This window comes from Chamaea fasciata, unplaced genomic scaffold (genome assembly GCF_029207755.1).
Source record: "Chamaea fasciata isolate MVZ Bird 193981 ecotype frontalis unplaced genomic scaffold, bChaFas1.0.hap1 SCAF_17, whole genome shotgun sequence".
Taxonomy (NCBI): domain Eukaryota; kingdom Metazoa; phylum Chordata; class Aves; order Passeriformes; family Sylviidae; genus Chamaea; species Chamaea fasciata.
This window is the reverse complement of record NW_027094102.1, coordinates 6906525-6929428: the sequence shown is the minus strand read 5'-3', so window position 1 is coordinate 6929428 and position 22904 is coordinate 6906525. Positions and strand designations below refer to the sequence as shown.

Sequence of the window (22904 nt, the reverse complement as noted above, 5' to 3'; positions counted from 1 at the left end):
CAACTGGGAAAAACAGACTCATAAGCTTAAAAACATCTCTTTTGCTTTAATTGTAAGCACTCGTTTTCGTGAAAGGGAGCTGGCTCTGCACTAAGCTCCTGAGGACCCCGAGGGCCGGTGTGAGGCTGGGTGGGTGGGATGGCAGGATGGGATTCTCAGAACAGAGGCGACGGGGAATGCAGTGCCCAAAGCATACCTAGAACTGAGGGTCGGTGTGCGGGCAGCGGGCGGGGTGCCCGCACAGCGACCTAAAGGCAGTGAACCCTCAGGCCTGCAGCACACGGGTGATGTCCTGGGGTGTTCCGTGTGCTGCTGCAGCCCAAGCCTCCAGCCCCTCCACTGTCCCGCCCTGACTGCAGCCCCTGTTACCTCTGCCCCCAGCCCCACAGATCCCCGTGTCACAGCCCTCAGTCCTCCCTGTGCCACGGTCACCAACTCCTGTGGGGAGCTGGAGCCCCAGGCCTCACTGATCCTTGTGCCGCAGCCGCCAATCCCACTGCAGATCCCGGTCCCCGTACCACAGCCACCGCTTCCTGTGATGGATGGCAGCCCCCGCCCCCTGTACCGCAGTCCCCGCTCCCACCGCAGCCCCGGCTCCGGTGTCACCGTCCTTGGCCGACCGCGGAGGCACTGCGTCAAATAGCACGAGCCAAACTCCCCAGCATCGCTCCCTGGTGGTCTAGTGGTTAGGATTCGGCGCTCTCACCGCCGCGGCCCGGGTTCGATTCCCGGTCAGGGAAGTTCCGTTTTTGCCGCGCTCTCCCGCTTTTCCCTCTTCCTTCCCCCGCCCCCTCCATTCCCGTCGGGATCCCCCGCGCGCTCCCGGCGCTGCGGCCGCGTGCCCGCGCGCGCGGCGGGGGCGCTGCGTGTCGGGGACGCGCATGCGCAGTGCGCCGGCGCCGCCCCCTCCCGTGGCCGGGTCCCGGTCGGTGTCTGGCGGCGGCGGCGGCGGCACCGGCGCTGAGGGCGGAGCGCGCGCGCCGCCGCGACCGGGCCCCCGCGCGAGGCCCCGAGGAGCCGCCCCCGCCCCGCGGGGCCGCCCCCTCCCGCCCGGGGCTGTGCGGCCCCCGCCCGCGGGCCGCAGGTGAGCGCGGCGGGGCCGGGCCGCGGGCGGAGGCCAAGATGGAGCTGGTGGCGGTGGCAGTGGCGGGGGGGGGCGCGGCGAGGCGAGGCGAGGCGAGAGGACCGGGGGAGGGTGGGTTGTGCCCGGGATGTGCCCGCCGGTATCTTCCTGCCCGCCGGCATCTCTCTGCCCCGGGGCATCGCCCGCCGAGCATCCCCGACCCAGGGACCCTCCGCACCGGGAGCCCCCGCCCTGGTCCCCGCTGGCGGTGCGGGGCCCGCGCTCCTCGGAGCAGGGGGGAAAAACCCCGAACAAAAGGCCTGGGAAGGTGAATTCCAAATGAAAGTCATCTGTGTGTGTGGGAGCCGTGAATCACTCCGGCTCGCTCCAGAAGCCGGGGTGATTTTCCCTTCTCTTCCCTTACATTATCCTGCTTAATTTTTATCGAAATAATTAGTAGCCGCTCGGCTGATGAGGTGCTTAATGAATGACGTACCGGCAGCGGGAAGCAAATCCAGCCTTTATAACGTGAAACTTGCAAAGGCAGCATATTTCTGTTTATTCGTGCAGTGTCTTCTGGCTCTCAAATTAAGAATTCCGGTCAGGTAATTCTGGACGTACGGAATGCAACTGGACCGAATGGAGACAGCGGATTCCCTGATAGTGCCTCGCTCCTGCTTTTGTGCTGTCTCAATACCTGACTGTTCCACACCACTGAATCAAAGCCTTGAGTTTATTAGTGGAGTGTGGGCACTGATGGAGCCGGTGCTCCCTGGGGAGCAAGGTGAAGGCCATCCTATCTGATGTAAGAGGGAAAAAACCAAAGGGTTTTATCTTTTCCAGGTTTGTTTTTATCGGGATGTTAATTTTCATGCACTGTGAGACATTGCTGTTGAGCTGTCTGTGCTGCGGTAAGGCTTAAAAAAAAAGGGGGGCATAAATTTGGTACATCATCTCAGACCGGTGTGAAATAATCTAATTCTCCCTGCTGATGTTTGCCTCGTGCCAGCTTATCGTCAGGAAAGGGAAATGATGTGTGTGTGCTTAAATACTGTGCTAGTTTGCTGCTTTTGAAGCAAAAACTTGCAGGCCGCAGTCACCCAGTGGCTGAGCAGTGGTGGTTCACCCATTTCTCTGGGTAAATTAAGCTCTCCAAAGTATGCAGAGCTGCAAGGATTTCCTTTGGAAATGCGTCAGGATTGGACCTATTTAAATTCTTGAATTGTAGCAGCCTCCTTGAAGTGGAATTTATTCTTTTGACTGCAATTTCATTAGAGACGTTTTCAGCTTCTCAGGCTTCTGTTGGTTTCAGGTTGCTTAGGATCAGTGTTTGCATTTTTTGTTTTCTTTTGATAGAATATGGTAAAATCCCAATCTGACTAAGGGATCCTGAGAAATAGATGCCAAATTCATTTGCTTTAATGAATAAGCTCTAATAAATCAAGTGTGCTGTACCGTGGGAGGCAGAAAAGAAGGGAAACAGTAGCTGGAGTGGAAGAGAAATTGACATTAATATATAGAGTGTAAGATGAAAAGAAGTTTATTTTTATTGAGCAGCTTCCTGTGGTTTTCTCGCCATGCTCTAAGGGCTTTGGAGAAATTCGTCATGTTGCTGGCAGTGCAGAATCTGCTTTGTGGAGAACTCGGGCTTTGGAGATGGGATTTTCAGCCAAACAGCTTTTTGTAAGCATAAATAAATACTTCTCTCCCTCCCTCATTTATTTCATCTTAGGGATTGTCCACAGCGTTTAAATGAAAAGGGAGATGCTGCAACATGTTCATGTTCCTCCTAAATTTTGGATGTGTTGCATTGATAAACTGCAGGCTGGAGGCTCAAGTGGAAGATTCCCCTCCTTCCCAGGGTGGCTGTGTGCTATATTTAACCATCTTTTATCAGTGGGTGCCTGAAAAAAGTAATGTTTTATTGCACATTTTGTCTCCTAGTGTAAACCGTAGTCGGTGGTGATTATTCCCAGGAAGTATAAACACTGTTTCAGTCTTTCCCAGTGCCCAGGGATCCTACTCTGTTGGTAGCCTGTCCCAGTCTGCAGTGGGTTGTAGGCAGTTGATTTGGTTTGTGGCTGAGGTGGCACCACCACCGACCTGGCTGCACCAGGGAAGTTGCCCAGGAGAGTGGATCCTGCCAGAGGCTTGTTTGCAGCAGGTGATGGGAACGGGGGTTGGAATGCAGCTGTGGTGTGGAGAAGCTTCTCACACCATTCTCACCGTGCCTCGTGAAGACATCCATGGAGTCACTGAGGGAGTTTGGGTCCTCGTACTTTGGAAAACATGGAGCAGTACCAGAGTGTGAATTAAGAACTTTAAGGCTGGAAGAAGTTCAGCGGAGGGCATGAAGATGTTCCCAGGGCTGGAGCAGCTCTGCTGTGGAGACAGACTGAGACAGTTGGGGTTGTACAGCATGGAGAAGAGAAGGCTCCAGGGAGACCTTAGAGCCCCTTCCAGTACCTAAGTGACTCCAGCCCCTGGAGTGACAGGACAAGAGGGAATGGCTTCAGTGACAGAGGACGGGTTTGGATTGGATACTTGGGAAGAATTCTTCCCTGTGAGGATGGCGAGGCCCTGGCACAGGATGCCCAGAGAAGGTGTGGCTGCTCCATCCCTGAAGTGTTCTAGGCCAGGCTGGATTGGAGCAGCCTGGTCTCATGCAAGGTGCTCCTGCCTGTGGCAGGGGAGTGGAACTAAATTATCTGCAAGGTCCCTTCCAAACCAAGGCAGTTTGGGATTCCAAGAGCCTGACACGAGTGTTGATGTGGAGACCCCTTGCCCTCACAGGTTCTGTGTTTGGCAGGTGGTGGTTGTCAGCACTGGTGCTGTTATTCATTTTAGTTCCTCTCATGGTGAGCTTCAAAAAGGATTTTTGTCTGTGTTAAACAGTGTGATAGGGAGTATGAATGGAAGCCTAACTGGATTACTTAAGAAATCATGTTTTAGGTTAAATATAAAAGTTGCTGTTCTGGCTCTATTTTTTGAAGTTATGAACTCAGTTGCCAGAATATCCTCTCTGGGAAAGCAGACTGAAGGCTGGAAGGGCCTTCAACAAATCCTGTCTGTCCGCTGAATGACTTGACCTAGAACAATAATGCTGTAACTGGCCTCTGATATTTGCCATATTTCCCACTTTTACCGGTTTGCCAGTTTGTAATCTTTTTAAAAGTATCGTTAATGTTAGTAACCAAATCAAAATATTTTTCAGTATGTCTGGAAATGGGTTGCCAGAACTTTTCTGCAGAGCTTATACCCAGACTGAGCACTCCAGTACTTTCCCAGAGCATGCAAGCTGTCATCTGCAGGCAACTTCACTGCTCTCCTGTCAAACCACAAACAGGGATTCATTTAAGGTAGTTTTAATACATTAACTGGTTGCTCTCGAGCTGTGCAAGTCCTCTTTGTTTGGCTTTGCCTCTGCCTGGGAAGATGAGGATCTTCTGTTGCTCTCCACTGGCCTGAGGAAGTTCTGTGAGGTGACCCCCCCCCCCCCTTCCGAGCAGGTGGCACAGAGCCCTGCCGTGAGCCTGTCCCCTGTCTCAGGTGTGGCCACCTGGGCCTTGGGGCAGTTGGGTCATGGCAGAATCCAGAGTGAGGGATGAGGAGCATCGCCAAATGTTCAGGACCAAAGCAAAGGGTTGTGCTGGTTTTTTTAACCTGAAGAAGTTGTTTTCCAGGTGCTCTGATAATTGAAGTAGAATTAAGCAGTACTGGTGCTCAGTGGTGATGGTGGTTGGTTAGCCAGTGGCTGCTTTCAATCTTGAAAGAAAAGGGTTTGAATGTTGTGATATCTTAGGATTTCCTTAGAAACTCAGTTGAAATATTGTCTTAATCAATAACAATATGCAAAGCACAGTTGTTGGAAAGTGCATGTTTTACCTTCAGAGGCACTTTGCTTCCTATTTCAGGCCATGCTTACTGATGATAGAAAGGCCTGTGTTCCAGAAAGTGCCTCAAAAGATTGCATAAATGTTTTTAATAAAGTAGTGGTAGCCAATAAAAAGGGTTACCTTTTTTTTTTCTGCATAGAATAGTTAATTCTAGTTAGTGGCATTAATTGTGGGGTTTTAATGCATTGGTGATACATTATTTTTTATTTGGGAAACATGAATAAGATTGTTTTAGTATATGTTAAAGTTTCTTATGTCCTGGCAACTCCTCCTAATTCCACTTATCTTGTATCTGCATTGCACTGAAATGTGCCTTTTTAGGGCCTTTTTCTGCCTCTTTCATTAATGGTGTAGTGTTTTCAGTGCCATTGTGTTGTAGGGCCAAATGCAGTAAAATTTAAGTGCCTCTTTCCTCTGGGTGCAAGCTTCTCATCTTCTTGTGCAAGTATTGAAAGGAGAAAATTGAAGGTTTGTGGTGCACAGGGGTGCAAACAGAACAGGTCCTCTAGGCCCAAGTTAAATTGGCAGCTGCCATCTCCTCTTTCATAATCTGCTCGAGGGTTTTGTAAATGAGAATAGAACTTCTCAATGAAAGATTGGGGCTCTTTATTGGTTTTTCTTTTTAGTATACTTCAGTGTCATCATGTAAACTTTGTTGGGCAAATGGTTGAGCAAACAAAAAACCTGGCAGCATTTGGTTATCTGTTACCAAAGCATCACTAAGGAACCTTTTTTCTGTTTTGTGACATAAGTCTGTGTTCATTAACTGGTATTTTTGTGGTGATGGCTTCTGACCAATGGATGATGCAAGTAAACAGTTCAGTGGATCTGGTTGCAATGACAGGCATTATCTAAGACCAGCAGAAAAGCATGAACCAGAGATCCACCAGCTCCCCACATTTCCCCCTCCTGCATTCAGGGCTTCCTCTTCCCTCTGAGAATATTTATTTATATATCTGTCCGGAACTGTTTTTAACAGCTTTCTCTAGGAGCACTTACACCATCCTGCTTCTGCTTTGGTCACAGGGAACTTCACAGTCCTTCCTTGGTTTCATCTGGGTCTTACTAAAGTTGTGTTCCATGTCAGGGATTCTGGAATCACTGCGACTTTAAGGAACAATCTGTAGAAAAAGTGAATGTACAGAACCTGGATTGCTCGTGTTTTGCAGTGGGGAAAGGAGAAGCCCAGAGTTCTCTGATGTCATTACAGACCTGTTACGCAGTTCCAAAAAGCAGAAACTCACAGAGGTCTTCTCTTTGCATTTCCCCTTTTATGTCTTTAATTTTTTGGCTGTACTTCAAATGAAAATATTCTTTTCCATTCCATCTGCCATTGCTTATTTTATATTCTAGCAGGTTTTTCTGTTGCTGTGCAGTTTTATTTATGTAGGCCTTTGCCTGGGTCAGTTGTCAAGAGAATTTTCTTTATGAATCTGCTTCTCATGTCTTGAGGATTTAGGGACATTTACTGGAAATGCATAATTAGGTTTGAAGCTGCTTGTAGAGAGGAGGGAAGCTTGGGATCCAAACTCCAGATATTGTGGGCAATTTCTAGTGGTAATATCTGCTGTAATCTTGAATGTGTCAGGTGCAGGAAATTCCTTCTACCAAGGCTAGGCCCTATCAAATGAGATATTTGTGATTTCAGGTTCCTTCCGGAGTTCCTGAGGGTAATCAATTAAATGGTTGTTGTTAAAAATATTTTAAGTAATGTCTTAACTTTTCTTCTCTGTAGTTTGAAGGTCATCATGGAAGCTGATGCTCTTGCCTCTGATAGAAGTGCAGGAGTGGGGATGAGCAGACAAAATGGGATGTGTGAGATCCTGTTCAGAGTCTGGACTGCAGTCTGCCTTTGGGAGACATGTGATATTGTGATAAAAGCAGGTGGAAGGGGAATGAAATTAATAAGTGTTCATGTGCTTTCACAAAGGCCATATGGGATCCCTGTGAAATCATCTGGACAGGGAATCGAAGCAGTGCTGGGTTTGGTATTTTTACGATCTGCTCTAGTCCATATCCACCAGGGCCTGGAGTTATCCCAGTGCAGTTCCAGGTCAGACTGGTGACAGTTTTGATCTGATACATTGGACCCATCTGATACACCTCACCTGACTTGATCTCTGTGCCATTCTGGGCAGGAGCCCTTGGTGGGTACAGTGAGCTGGGGAAGAGATTTGGAGTGGTTGGTGGGACCTTGGTTGGAGGTCCTGGATCCTACACCCTCCCTGGCATCTCCTCACCTGCTGTTCTTGAGGAGGAGGGAAGGGACCATGAAATCCACTGAAATCTGAGGTGACCTGTTTCTGGGAAGCTATAACCAGAAATATTCCTGTTTTAAATTGAATTTGAAAGCCAGATTCAGTTACTGTTCAGAGCAGTGAATATTTTCCAGGTCCATTCTGAGTTGCTGATCTTTGAGAACTTGAGGAATATTTTCCATGTGATGCCTACCGAGCTCTGTCACACAGGGACCCTGCTTTCTCCACGTGCACAGTTCTGAGGTGTGTCTTGAAGTTCTTTTGGTCTGAGTGGTGAGGGGAAAAATAGGGTCTGAAGCATGTCTTTTCTTTAGAAAACCTTTTATTGTTTTGAGGTTTGGTTTGACACATCACTGGCCAGTCAGTCCTTCTTCTGAGGGCACTAATGATAATGCTGGGAAATAACATTCTTGCTTGCGGTAGACCATGTTTATCACAAAATAAATGCATGTTCCATAGAAGTATTTTTGTCTGGACAGTAACTAGTGAAAAATTTTATTTTGCTTCATAAATTCTCACTTTTTCTTTTCCTATAAAGTTCTCCTCCCTCCCTCACTTCATTCTTGTTGCACTTTTAAGTTGTCGCAGCATTGGCCCTTCATGATTGACTTGAGAAAACCAGGCAGTCAGAATTAATCAGGAGGTGTTTGGAAGGTGCACAGGGTAATTTCCCAAGCCTACCTTACTGTTTCCGTGAGTGCTTTGGAAAACAGGGCCAGCAGCCAACATGACTTTGTTATTGGGCCTGGCGTGGAATATACGTTGGATGCAACATCCTGGATGATGAAAACCCAGCAGCTCCTATGGTTGTCCTGTAATGCACAACTCCTTACCCTGGTTTCCTGCAGCTTATCTTAAAACCACATTTCTTCCTGTGACTTGTTTTTTTGATGTTTTCTGTATAAAGGCCAGAGAGTCCCTCTTGCTGGTAAAAAGAATCTGTGACCACTTTCACTCTTCTTGCTGTTTTGAGGCTGTTTAAATGCATAGATGTATAAAACATTGTTTTTAAATAACCCTAAATGAGGAAAGGTGCTATTTTACAACTAATTTTGTTCCTGTTAAGGATCTCCAGGACTACATACCCTTGATTTGGGGAATAGATGTAGGAATGGACCTGGTTTAACATTGCACTGATGGCATCACATCAGGGGTACAGGCAAAGTGAGGAGATATGTCACGCTCCGGTGTTAGTGAAAATCAGAGGGAGGAATAAAAACATCAGTCAAAAACTATGCATAGGGTTTTCTGACTTTATTATCAGTTATTTAGGTGGAAAAAAGACTAAATGTGATAATTCCATACTTTGTGCTGAAACTGAAAGGCCTTGGGAATGGCAGTGATTAAATTATGCCCCAGTATAATAGTGGCCTTTTGGTTCTAAGCCCACTGAAATGTGACTCCTGTCTGAAAACCTAGTGAATAAAATCTATATGTGTTCTAATTCTTACCCAATTACAGTGTTAGAAAACTCAGTTACAAATAAAGTCTGAACATGGTTTTTCCTGAAGTGTCAGGTTTTCAAGCTAAGTCTGTGGTCTGAAATTCAAGCTGTGTCTTTTCTTATTAAATCACCAGTGAGTTAGTGGGAAATTCAGTAGGACAAATACATTCTTTGTTGCCTTATTATTTCTAAATTATGGACTGGCTTTTTTTTTTCTTTTCTTTTCTTTTTAAGCAGCCATGAAATACTGTTGCTAGACTGAGTGGTGGAACTGAGGACATCCTTCATCAGGCAGTCTGCAGATTAAATGAATGCAGAGTGAGAGAACAGGGGAAATAAATATCGTTACGGTTTGTGGGGGAGTAGTATAAAATAAATCTTTTTGTTGGTGAAACCACACTGTATGGTTAGAAAATACCAAAGAGTTTGTCTCCTGTAAGAGAATGCCAGTTAAAATTAAAGCTGTTTTTAATCCAGCCCTGTGATTTGTTAGGGTATCTGTAGCTGAAAGAGCTGACTCCAACGTGCAGGGGGTGTGCTGGGTATCATTCTGGGGATATTAGAGGAGTATTGTGACATTAGCATTGTATTCATAGGGATGAATTTGGGATCACTAGGAAATAAATTTGTTCTCTGCCCCAAGGTGCTTTCTCCTGTGGTTTACTGTGTGTTTGCCCCTGGACATGGGCTCTGGTTTAATTCACCTGAGAAGAAACAGAAATATTTGCAGTGAAGGCATCACCTCTGGCATCACCCAGCCTTCAAAAGGAATTTGGTCGTATTTTCCTGCCAAAACAACAAGTACAAGTTCTGAGTAATGCAAGCCATGCTGGCCAGTTCAGATTTTATCATGGAATTCTGTGGTTTTAACTCCTTTCGTGCTTCTGAATGTCCATGTGCTGGGGCTTTGAATGGGATAGATATGAAACTCATCTCGTTATGGCTTTTAGACCATTTTCTCTAACCCTGACACCACCCAGAGGGGAGAGATCTGTGGCATGAAGTGGAGAATGTCTTCCATGACATATACGTCTGTATATATCTGTATCCTGGAGAATGTCTCTGGGGTTATTGGTTTGTTTGGGTTTGTGCTCACCCCTCACAGTGATCAGAGGCGTTTTACCTACAGCCTGTACCCCACTTCTAATCAGAGCACCCCTTGCTCCTGGTGATGTTTTATTCATTTTGTTTTTGTTTGGGTTTTTTGTTGTTTTTTTCAAGACTAAAATATCTTTTACAACACCAATGGCTCTGTTTCTGTGAGGAAGTGAAATAATCAAATAGTCTCCTCCCCACCCTCCACAAAAAACTGGGGAAATCCAGTTGAGCAATTAGGAGAAGAGAGGTTCTTTAGATATAGCTAATATTTTAACTTTGCAGAAGAAATAATCTCTGGAACTAAAGCCTTTGGAACTTAACTGAGTGGATGCATGTGCTGCTTGAATAATTATGCGTCACCTTAGGCTGGAGGACCTGATTGGATACAAGAGGTAAAAGTGAATGGGGGGTGGGGGGAGAAGTTTACTTCCTGCCTGTATTATTAAATAAATTAAGCTTAATTTTTCAAATAAAACCTAATATCCTGTGAAATAGAAGGGCTCTGACAGAGGCAGTGATGTTGGGTTTCTTGTAATCATATAAAGACATTTTGGATTTTCTGTTCCTGAGCTGACTGGGTGGTTGTTTCTGGAAAATATAAATTCTATGTAAGTTCTGCTGTTCAGTTCTTCTTATTTTGCCTTTTTATTAATAACTTTTTAAGTGGAAAATTTGTGTGCTTGGTGGGAGACAACCATTAAAGGGCAGAGATTAATAATCTGAAAATCGGTGAAGTTTCTGAAAAGGAAAGCACCAGAGTGGATCATTTTAGATCAGGGTGAAGATAGAAGTAATGCCTTCAGTTGTTGCTATAAACTGGTCTTCTTCCTTTTTGCTTTTTTTTACTTATTAAAATAAAGTCTTCATTTCAAAGTCTTTAACAAAAACTGCTCATGATTGGAACTGCCAGGAGTGTTTATAGTGTTTATTTGATGACAAAGTAATTCTAACACCAAATTAGGTGTTAAATAATTTTGGTATATGTTTTGCAGTTTGTAAGGCCATACTTTTACAATATTTAAATTGTATGTATGGGGAAACCCTCATTTACCTTCTCATCTGCCTCACAATCGATAGGAAAAGAAAATAGGAATGAACTTTTTTCTCCTCCATCTCCTACTGCTGCTGCTGAGCACAGAGGGGAGCCACTTTTCCCTGCCCTTCCAAGTTAATTTCGGATAAATGTTTTTCTTGCCCTTTGCCAACTAAGTTGTAATTTGAAAGATGTGTTCCTTTCTGTTCCCTTTGTGTCTCAAACTGCTTATTTGGCTTTTTTTGCTGTACTTTGTAATCTACTTTGTTCCTTCTTTTTGACCAGGCAAAAGCCTCCTGTGCCGTAAAGAGGGGCTGCTTGGATCGACGTTGTCTCCTTAAATTCTCTTTTTGTAACAGTCTGTCAAGGGGTTCATGTTTTGACAACTGGTGTGATTTTCTCAGCCTTTTCTTACACAAGACAAATAGACTTCTCTTTTTCTTTTATTCCTATTTAAAAGCATTTAGTTGTCTTACCTACAGATGTGACATAATAGCGTCTCATTTTTATGTGAGTAGACCCATCTGTTCCAAGAGTTCTTTTATATTTTAAAGGTTAGGCTATATCGATATAGTCATTAACAGTATGAGGGGTTTTTTATTGATGTAGTTTATACAACCCACTTAGCAGAAATGGGGCTTTATGTCTTTGAAGAAGTTTAAGATATTTCTTCTCCACAAGAAGTGGCATCAGCATCGCTCTACCCACAGCAGGGAATGTTGTGGGTTGGCTGATTTGTTCTAGTGAACTTGCAGTGAGTAGTCACAGTGATTCAAATACTATTTATAGGGAGGAAAAATTGAGAGTAATAATGAACAAAGCAAACAGAGCTGCTGATTTTTCAGAGATTTTTAACTAACTGAGTAAGCAGGTGTGGAGTTTTTTATAGCCAAGTTTGTGATACTTGCACTCTGCACATAAAGCACTGTGATGTCATAAACAATAATTCAATATTGCTGAAAGATTAAATAGCAGCAATGAAATCCTAAGTAGGGAATCCACTAACCTCCCCCCCCCCCTCAGGTTTTTAGAGTAATTATTTTAATTGAGGAGAGAGGATAGAAAATGCAAATCCAATACTTCATATTTTATCCCCTAATATGGGAATCCACCTTTAGTAGGTCTGAATCTTACTCTTGTGTAGGGTACAAGGTCACAAGTCTTTATAACAGGTTGGTCAATCAGACTTAAATGGTTACATTTTAATCTGCTAAGCTCATTAGAGAAACAACACTGTGTCGCTGTAGTTAAGTTTGTCACAAGTTTGTCACAAATTTCAGTGTAACCTGTCTTGCAGTCGGCAGTGGTGGGTATTATGTCGGTTCAGACTTGAATTTAGCAGAAAAATGGTATTGTTCCAGATTCCAGTTATTTAAAAGCTGTGTGTTTCTGTTTTGTTTTTTTTTTAAGAACTCAAGAGAATTTAATGAAGTTTTTAGTGTCATAGTCTTTCAGTGTAGGAGACCTGTCCTCTGTTCCCAAGGCAGATGGATTTGGACACAGTAAAGTTCTTTTTTTCTGAGAGATGTATGCATTTACATTAATTCCCTGGATACTTTCCATCAGGGCTTATATGTTAAAACAGAATGTTTTTATGGATATGAGATCTCTCACATGATCTTTATCGAAAGGTCACAAACTGAATAGCAAAATTCAGCTGAAAGGCTTTTGTGCTGTGATATAAAAAAATAAGCAACGCCAAAACACACTCTTGGATGTTTTAATGAAATAAGAAATGTTAGTGCTCTGATTAATAGGTTAAAAATCTTTATCTCAAGACAGGGTGAAGAAGAATGCTTTAAAATAGTAGTGTCCTTCTGCAAGCACGTTAGCCAGATTCCATTCCCTTCAGCTTCTTCACATTGTTTTTCCAGTAATGATTCATTTTGCAAGTCATGTAAGCAAAAAGGGGTGTAAAAATAAAGACTTGGGTGTTTCTGTTTTGTGGCTTGATTTACTTCATTTTATTTGCCTTAATTGCAGCCTTATTTCTTTAAATACTTGCTAACCATGATACAGCTCCTGTACGTGGTGGAGATGGGTTATGGAGCAATGTATGCTGCAGATAATTCCCCCTTTCTGTTAACAGCATATGGAGCAGGATGAGGACAATTCTGTCAGTAGAATTATTCAGTAAAAAGGGTTCTTCTGCATCTCTCAGAGGAGGTTTCAGTTCTTAAGAAACACATATGCTTTTTGTCCAGTAGAGCTGAAAACATGTCTGATTGCTGGAAGGAGAAGGCAGTGTCTGTCTCTTAGTTAGAGGAGGAAAGGGTGATGAGCATGTTTATGGTTCCAGTATATGGGGAAGATACAACAGTACATAAATTGGATTCCAATTTGCAGGAGAAATAAGGCTGGAAGGGCTGGTTTTGCTATGAGCAAAATGGTTGCAAGAGCATGCAACCTCCCCAAGCGAATTTCTTCCTTCATGTTACAAAATTTAGCACAGTTTTAATGTGTGGCTGAATGCAGTTTGCATTCGTGTAGCTTTGCTTGTTTTTATCTCCATCACTCTTTAATCTTTTTTTCTTCTAATTTTCATACTCATTTCTGTATTTTCTGATTCTTAAACAGTTATATATTCCTCTCCCCAGACTTCTTTCTTGTGTGTGTTGCTGAACCGGGTGTCATGCACTCATGTGGATTTTGAATTCTCTCTTTCCTTTTCCAGCATCTGTCCTTTCATCTCTGGTTTTGTTTGGATTGTGAATATCATGTAGTAAGGAGGGGAGATATTTACAAGTAATTACAAGCAGGGTATTATGTAGAGCTTTGGGTCAGTGGATCTGGCCTGCTGAATAATGAGATTGGATGGGGAGATCAAAACATTCCTGAGTCACTAAATTGGAATTGCCAGTTGCAACAGAAAGTGAGGGAGCGAACCCCTGGTAAGTGCTGGGCTGGCTCAGTGCTGGCAGGGAGGAGGCACTGGGGAAGGGAGGATGCGAAGTAGCTGGCATGGGTTTCTCATATACTTTGATTTTTACAAGAAGCAGTTTCCTTGGGAATTTATTTTTGTCTTGTTTGGTTATTTTCAGCTGTAAATCAGGCTGCCTGCTTTAATGAAACTTGGTATTGGCATAGCTGTGAGACTGAAGGAAATATTGCTACTTGCATCCATATTAAGACAACACTTCACTGTGTGTTTTGAGTTTCTACATGGCTGGTTATTATATTTATAAGTGCTGTAAAAAATACTGACTTTTTCTGCTGATGGAGTTTTAATGAGACCTGGGCCAGGATCTTGTATTTGAACCCTCTATCCACACATCATTGTATGATATTTGTATCATTATATGCCCAATACTGACCTTAGCAGGGTAGCTCATTTTTTCAAAGTAAATTTGTCTCCAAATTACGTTTGTACTTTGCTTTTTTTCCCCCTGTTCTACTCATATTATTTCCATAAATTGAACATAGTTTGACTGTCAACATACTTGGATCTGGGCTTGCTGTCTGAATCAGAATCAGTGGCATAATTAAGAGGTGATCTTCATCTGGGTAGGAAGCCATAATTCTGGTTGCCAACACCATTAGCAATCTGCAGCTTTCTATAAATGCTTAAAGAATGTTCTTATGGATTACTTTTTGATGAAGAAACTTTGGGCAGAAAACCTGGGAGCTTCTATAGCTTCACAAAATAGGACATTTTTCCTTGGGGAGTTAGTCCACCTCCTAGTATTGCACAAGCTCTGAGTGGGAAAGTTTAACTCCCTGCCTTTCACTATTGAGGAAAAGTCCTTTGCTGGTTCCTATCAAAGGAACTAAACAGATCCATTAACAATAAGCTGATTATTGAGTTGTTGGTTGGTTCATTCATGCCCACTTAGGGATGTGTTGCAGGATCAAGCAGCTTCTTACAGATGGCACCAAGCAACTGCTGTGGGCAGCACTGCCAGCAGCTCCCTGGGTGCATTCCCTGCATCTCTGTTTGCCATGCTGGAACCTTCCAGCCCATGAAAGGCCTAATTATTAATTCAATGGGTAGTTTATTTCTCAAGTACATTCAGAGCTTGTTCTCTGAAAGCTGTTGAAAGGGTTTGTATGACAATTAAGTGATGACTTGCCAGGTAAAAGCTGCTCTGAAGTTCCACTCATGAGGTTTATTGTTCAGTCATGTAATGCATAAGTGACTTTGTGTTTGGTAATGTGGGTTGGATGTATCCTGTACCTGCTTAATCAGAAAGGTATTTTAATCTCTTGCAGTGATTTTCCCTGATCTTTTCCTTAGCACCAGGTAGCATTTCCCAGGCTGCTCTTGCCCTTTCGTTCTGTCATTTCCACGTGATGGCTGATCTGGAGCCTTGAGTGCTGAATGACCAAGTGTGTGCTGCTGGGTCATCTCAGGTTCTCTCCCTCTTTGTACACCAAAATGAGACTGGTTCTTTCCTTTGGGTGATCTGCTTCAGCATGAGGGAATGCAAATTGGATGACACCAGGGTTTTCTTGATGGAAATCTGTCCTGGCAAGAGGAGCTGGTGTTGCTTCCCAGAGCAGGCTGTGCCTGCTGCTCCAGTGCCAGAGCTTGGGGTCTGCTGTGATACCTAAGCTGCTTTACAGTCTCTCTCTAATAGCACAACAGATTACCAAGACTTGAAAAACATGCTTCTCGTGTTCTCAGTACACAAATATTCACAAAGGCGTGAGTTGAAAAAGTCCAGAGTCTTAAGCAGATAATGGTTATTAGAGTTTCTGTGCAACTGGGTAGGTGTGTGTCTTTCCCATGACAAAAGTTGGGGAAAAGAGACTGAAGCTCTGATTCAAACCATAGAGGCCTTGACTCTATGTTTCTAAATATTTGTCATTTATTTTGACAGTTTATCAGCTCTAAAGGCAAGTATTTACATTGTGGGGACTTACTTTGTACTTGCGGTACAAATATTTATAAATCACCTCTTTGTTTTTACTGTCCAATAATGTGATGATAATTTATCAGTGAATTCTCAACTTCAGAATTGGTGAACAACTAATTTGTTTTGTTTTGTCTTTAGGAGAATCAGTTTTAGAAGTGTGTGAAGGTTGTTATCACTTACCTTAGAATATTCAAAGTAGACACCAGGTGAGTTCTGGATTTTTTTATTTCTTGTAGCTTCTCATTTAAATGCAAAATATTGCTGAGGAAACAAAGTTTCCTATAAGAATCTCTTCCTACCTCAGGAAGCCAAGGCTATAACACCTCAATTTTTTTGTGGTAACACAACCTTGTGTATGCTTCTCTCATCTCCCCTTTAAAAATGGTGGGGTTTTTTCTCCCTTGAAAAATACCAGATTGTGAGGACAACTCTAAGGGACTCTGAGACAGATGGACAGGATGTGGAGGCCAGTGGTGCTTTTTCCTTTCTGTGACAAATCGATATTTACTGAAGTTCTTTCAGGCTTGGTGTTTTTATTTAGACTTTTACTGGTAAATATTGCCTGGGATAGAATAATTCAGTTCTAGATTAACACCTGTAGTTAATTTTCTGCGTTGGAAATCTTTGCAAAGCTGGAATCTTAGCTTTAACCAACATTATCTTTTACCACTTAGCAGCAATGCTTTGTGGAATCAAAATCTTTCCTAAAATACTCAAGTGCTTCCTAAAGTCGTATAATAAAGTATCAACTAGACATTATTTTTGTAAGAGCTGGCAAAACATTTCCAAGCTGGACTATAATCACCTTTTAATATGCTCTTAAAACTTAAATTGTAGAGGGCTTGACAGCATTCCTGATCGTTTGTGTTACAGACGTGTGCAGGGTTGGGCTGAGCTGGAACAGCAGCAGCCTCCTCCTGTCCTGCACTCCCAGCTCTTCCCGGAGTCTGTCTGGGTCATTCCTTCTGGTTCTTCTTTTCCCTTTTGCGGATTCCTCTATTCTCTGGTGATATTTTGGAAGGCTGGGAGGATGTTGTGTGCTGGTTTTAACCAAACTCCTTTGCAGACCATATCCATTAAGGTTAATAACCTCCCATTATCCTGTGTCTAGTGGGTAGCATTCACTGTGTCAGGAGGAGGTGGATTCGCTCCTTTACAGTGGGATTTCACTTTCTGGAACAGCTGTTTCCAACCAGACTCCCCACACTGTGTGCAGACAGTTCACTGTAATGCTGTAGACAGCACCTGTGTACAGGTCTGTGTGTTGGCATGTGCCTTCAGGGAGTGATTTTATTATTTAATTCTTAGGAATTTAATCTGATGAGTATACAGGCATTGAGAAAACTAGAATTCTAGAGACTGTGCCCCAGCATTCTGCTGTAATAATATCTTTAAACCTAACCTTGCTTGGTGTCCTGTGCCCTTCTTGATTTTGATCAGTGGAGCTGAACAGCCACAACTCCTTCATGGAGCAGCCTTTCTTCCAACAAGGAAATTCAAGGGACAGCAATGCCTGAGTGGTAGTTGAGTATTATAGTTTGTTCTTGAATAAATACTCAGTGCTTTGGCCCTGGAGGGAGATGAGAAGTACTGCTGTTAGCCTGCTTCCAGAGGCTAGTGACACCAACATATGTGGGTATTGTCCATGGAATTAGCCTTCCATCCCTTTATTTCAGGGTAGCCCTTCTTAGATCCAACAGTGGTGGTTCAGTGTTGTCCCAAGCATCTGCTGTCTGTGTGAGCAGTGTCAGTACCTCCACCCTCCATTCTGCCACACAGCTCAGGATGTTTTCTTGGAAAAATTTATCCCCCTCACTGCCAACTTCCACTGAAATACTTTGCAGCATCTTGCAGTGGATCAGATGGAGTTTAATTCCTCCTTCCCTGCTTCTGGCCACCACATCTGCTGTCACCCTTTTCAGTGCAGGCATTCTTTGGGATGTTCTGTGAGTATTTAATTCCCTAAACTGGCTGAGAACTATTGATTTTTTTTTTTCTTAGCTGTAATAACACATTTCCATTTTAATGAGTTAAATGCATCTTCCAAAAGGCTCAGCAGACCTGGCAGAAACTAAGGTATCACCAGTTTGATGAAACTTGATGGGATTCTTTTGGGAAGCTGAAAAGCAAATTAGTGTTTCTGAGGTTGAATTTTCCATGGATGTATTTAGAACATTAAGGCTGACTTCCATAAATAACCTGCCAGGTTTAATCTGAGTCTTTTCAGCGAGGTGGTGCTGAAAGCAGTTGCCTGTTGTGGTGGAGCTGACTGAGGCAGGATGTTGCGGTACCCAGATGGTTAAACACTCTGCTGCTTAATCCAGGAGATTACCTTTCTCCAGAGCCTTCCCAGAGAAACCTCTTCAGGGCATCCTGCTTGGTTAAAAAAGGGAGCAGATGGCTTGTTGCTGCTGAACACAACAGTTTTTAAAAATACAGGGCAGCTTTCAGGATTGTGAATTAGAGCCACGTGTGAAAACAGCAGGAGAAATGTTACCCGAGTTTAGGAAAACGTGGAACTTTAATAACTTGCACCTTTACTGTCTGTTTCATATTTAAAAAGCCAAAGGTTGCATTCCTAGTAATAATACTCCTCTGTTCCCTTAAGTAAAAAGCTTCCCAGATGAATTCCCATCACTGCCTTGTCCTCCACTCTTCTGCCAAGGCCAATGTGTCCATTTCATACCAGTTTGGAGAAATAAATGCCAACATCCCATTACACCAAGCTGTGGATCCCCGGCACTGTTCAGATGGAAGTAATTAAGGATGCAGCAGTGTGGAATTGTATCCCTGTGCCTGCAGACTGATAGATGCTGCCTGGGTCAAACTGAATTCATTTTTATTAAACAAATTTGCCCTAATTTAGCAGTGCAGATTTTGTTAAGCAGAACATGGTGTATGGCTGTGGTCTGCAGCATCTGTCACCAAGGCCACGTTGGATTGATGTTACAAGAAGCTTGTTATGCTTAAATGGAGCTGGAGCTTTTAGCAAAAATGTCCATAATGCCCTGGAAGCTCCTGTTTGAAGCAGTATCTTCTTCACAAAGGCTAAATCAACATGTAAAATTCCAATCAGGATGCTTTTTTTTCCCCCTGCCTGACTTCTCAGGTCCCTGTCCAAGAGCAGCAGTGACAGACACTCCTTGGCAGGGAGCTGCTGGCAGGGACTGGTGTGCAGGAGCTGCAGGGAGGTTCCTGGGAGGGTGGGAGGAAGTGGTGATGGGCACAGAGCAGGAGGAGCTGAGCAGGGAGCCTGGGAAGCAGCAGGAGCAGGCTGGTGTGATTAGGTAGATTATCAGAGACACGTCAGGATCATCAGTCTTTGACCTCAGCTCCTGGCCAGAGGGGGCTGGGAGGCTGCCTTTGGGAAAGGCTGGCCCAGAGGGTTGTGTCTGCTGTGTGCCTGGGTGGAGGATTTCTTTCCTGAAATATGGTTTTCCTTTCTCTCAATCCTGTTATGCCCAAATACGTGAGTTTGTGTTGTGTCTCGCAGCGCTCAGTACTTTTCCTCCCATACAGAAAGCTTTTGGTACTGAACAGTGTCCTTAAAAAGAAAATATTTTCTCTCCCTACCCACTCATTCACCTTCCAGATTTGGGGTGTAATTTGAATTTTTAGCCAAAGAATTGAAGTTTAGACAATTTATTAGTAATAGTAATAAATTTTAGCCTCCTATAGGAAGCTTTAAATTAAACTGGGTCGAATTGCCAAAGGCTTCTTGTAGGTGGTTAGATGAGAGGCTGAGCCAGTGTATTCCAGTTAAAACAACTGGACCTGGTGCCTGGTGTTAACTGGATGTAAAGTCAGAGGCGCCAAGTGAGGGAGAGAATCATCAGCAGGGTCGGAGCTGAGCAAGGCAGTGGTGATGTGTCTGTCCACATCCGTGTCACTTGGCCCCCCTGGTGTGGGTGTGACAATTCCCATGTGTTGGGAGAAGCAGAGGTGTGGTCACAGCTCCTCCCAGGCAGTGCAGGGGGTGAGGGCTGAGGGTGTTGCTTTCAGCCAGCCTTGTAAAAGCTGAGGTTATTAATTTGTTATACAAGACATAGGGTTAAATTAGAAAAGTCTGGTGCTTTAAATATCTTTTTCAAAGGCTGCATAATCTGCTGTGGGCTAATTGTAATGACATAATCCAAAAATAGCCAATAGTCTTTTCTTGGATGCTCATCCTGGCTGCAGTTCTGCAGCTAAAGAACAGCAAAGCTGATCTCCTCAGGATGGGAGGGGGCAGAACCACATCTGGTCCTGGCATGGCACAGGGGACTCCTCTGGGGTCTGTCACATTTGGATGTGGAGCAGGAGGTTAATCCATGTTCAAGTAGCATGATTTTAACTAGAATGCATGTTAAATGTTGGATCCACAACTTTAAATTATGAGAGAGGGAATCTCCTCTCTGGGCAGACATTCCCTCTTTCCTTTTAGAATGCACAGGCTTGGGTCACACTGGATTTGTCTAAGGATTCTGTTTGATCTGGTGTTGCTGATAAGATGGAGGACTGGGATTTGGGAGTTGTGGGGAAGGTTGGTTTTTTTGGTGGTTTTTTTTTTGAGGTTTTTTTTTTAATGTAATTTCTGAAATAGAAAACACAAATAAAGTCAGTTACTCCTGTGCCAGTGTGGTGTAAAAAGGCAGCCTCAACAGCAACTTCTCTGTTGCCATATTGTTTTCATGGGTATTATCACAAATATAGTATCTTAATATTAAGACTGAGAAAGGAGATGAAGTGATTTGAGAGATGTGTAATGCAGTACATAGCTACAGCTGCACCTCAGCTCTTGATTTGGGGTTTTTGGAAAGAAGAGTCGAGTATATACAGTGGGGATTCAGGGTGGCTGATGTGCCAACAATGTAATAGTTATTTTCACTGATAATTCACTGAATTTTCCAACTTTTTACCTTCCTGTGTAAAGAACCTTTTCAAAGCACATTTTATAAAAGCTGAGTTTTGACGCGTAGACTCCGTTTTTGAGGATGATTTGCTTCCAGAGGTCTGTTATTTCCTTTGCTTAAGCATTTCTTAATCTTTCTTTTTTTTGCAGGGGCCAGTTCTCTCCTCAGGTTAGCTCAAGATGGCAGACCAGAGGCAACGCTCGCTCTCTACCTCTGGGGAGTCGTTATACCACGTGCTGGGGCTGGACAAAAATGCCACTTCAGATGATATCAAAAAGTCTTACAGGTAAAGCTTTGAGTTGTACACCTGTCCCAGTAGCACAGACGGCTTCTATTCAGTGTTCAACAAATGGTCTGTTGATGTAGGAGCCTCAGTTGGTTTATTTAGACTTTTTGCAAGGAAAATATGTGGGAAAAACAGGTGAAAACGTGGTTGCTTCTTGCAGAACGGGGTGTGAAAACATGCCTAGGCTTTAAATGTTTCCATCTCATGTCTAGTAAGTTGAATTCTCAAATGTGCAGTCTTTGAAAGGTCCTTTCCTAAATTTGAGCAGAATTTTAAGACTGTCATCAGAGTTAAGCTCCTCCTGTTATGCAGCCTTGTCTCTGTCTTTGGGGCACCACAGAGGTGCAGAACTGCCCTGCTGTCCATCATTTTCACTTCTGGCACAGGGAGAGAGATTAAAGATACAAATGAGGATGAAAACAGAGCATCAGTGATTACTCTTTCCTGGAATTCTGTTCAAGATTTCTTATTCTTTGTGGAGTTATTCGTTTAAAAGAAGTTTTTTTTCTTTTTTTTGTATCTTTTTCTTAAGAGTTGGACACAAGAAATTCATATTAACCAAATAAAAACTACAAAAAAAGAATCTTGTGACATCTTCCTTTCCACATTCCCCATAAATCTGCTTAAAGGCAGTTGCTGCTGTGACCAGTGGCAATGTGTTTGGATTACACTAGGGGTCAGCATCATCTTTCCATTGAGATACTCATTGTCAAAATTGTTTTCCTTTGGTCTTTAACTTTTACCAAAGCTTTTTCCCTGCCAAAGTTACATACTGATGGCAACTACCTGGTGAAGTCTAGGAATAAACCAGATCCACAGGTACTCAAAATTTAGCTTTATCTTCCTAAAAGCTTTAAGTGGAAGTTTGAATAGTTTATCTTCAAGCAACTGGAAAATAATTTTACTTTTCTGGGGGAAATACTGTGCGTTTTTCCTTTGGAGGAACAGCCCCATGAGATCCTGGGGTGAAATGTAGCTGCTTCCCATTTATGTGAACCTTGAGCTCATCTTGTTTCCTCTGCTGCTCCTTTATCACGTTCAGTCTGAACATCCTTTGCTGGCCTGGGGATTCTGGGGTTTGTGTATGTGCAGGAAATGGGAAATAAAAATATTTAATTATTGCAGCCTGACTAAGCCCTTTCCAGGTTTATAAAACTTCCCTGTGATTTTTCAGCCCTCGCTGAGGCTGGGGCACAAGTGGCAGCCGTGGACATGATTTACTGGAGCAGCATCATGCACAGTGGAGTGTCCCAAGGGCACACTCAGGCTGGTTTTTAAACGCTCTGAGATACTTGCAGGCACATCCAAGTGCTTGCACATGTCTTTGTTTTATGTTTGTCTAAACATTTCCCCACTGCAAAGCTGACATGTAATTGTCTGCAGACTCCTCCTGTCTTATATACGTGACTTTGTGGTCATTTTCTCTAGGAGGACAAGTACCTTTTGTGGTGAGGGTGAACTGCCAGCATGTGGCTCTGTGTCATTTTTCTACTTTGGAGCACGTATTTTCTCTTCATAAGGAGGTGTTTAGCCAGTTATTTCTACTGATGTCTGTAAATAACCTGGGCCATGTGAGAACTAGCACATTTATCAATGCTTTATCTGATTTTTTTATTTTTGTTAGTTGTAAGAGATCTGGCCTGATTAGGGGAGGTACGTTGTGATTTCCTGATATCTCGAAACTCAGAGGTGTTTTCTATTCTAGCAAAACTTGAACTGAAAAGTACTTTGTTCCTCCACAGGAATTGGTGAATTAACCACAAGTGATTGTCTGTTCTATTTTTGTGTTCAGACACTGCAGAAGCAGCAGTTCAGACACACTTCAAGCAGCTGTGGCAACTTGCTTTTATTTGTTCTTTGGTGCTATACCTTAGACTTGTGGTGTGTCTTTGCTGTAGCAGGAGCAAAACTTACTGGTGGAAATTGCTGGAGCTGAGGATAAAAAAACCCCAAACCTATTTTTATTCAATGTCTCTTATTTTTTTTCCAGTGGATTTCTGAGGGTCAAATCCAACAGTCTGAAGTCAATCCTGTGAACTAAGCTAGACACTGCTGTAGCCTTTTATTATCATCTAAGG

The 22904-nt window shown here is 43.4% G+C and overlaps 1 protein-coding gene and 1 non-coding gene across 3 annotated transcripts in view; both read left to right on the top strand.

The window, feature by feature from the left end:
* The first annotated feature begins 668 nt into the window (after positions 1-668).
* Positions 669-740, top strand: TRNAE-CUC (transfer RNA glutamic acid (anticodon CUC)). The gene has a single exon. It is a non-coding gene; the product is annotated as a tRNA-Glu (tRNA).
* Positions 741-940: 200 nt separating this feature from the next.
* DNAJC5 (DnaJ heat shock protein family (Hsp40) member C5) overlaps positions 941-22904 on the top strand; it is a 31121-nt gene continuing 9157 nt past the window's right edge. Inside the window, exons 1-3 of one of the 2 annotated variants that reach the window (XM_066199283.1) lie at positions 941-1084; positions 15787-15854; positions 20690-20826. In XM_066199283.1, coding sequence (XP_066055380.1) covers positions 20720-20826 — 107 coding nt within the window. In that variant the 5' untranslated portion in view covers positions 941-1084; positions 15787-15854; positions 20690-20719. Of the gene's footprint in view, positions 1085-9995; positions 10152-15786; positions 15855-20689; positions 20827-22904 lie in introns of those variants that run through there. The other variant, XM_066199284.1, reaches the window with a different exon arrangement.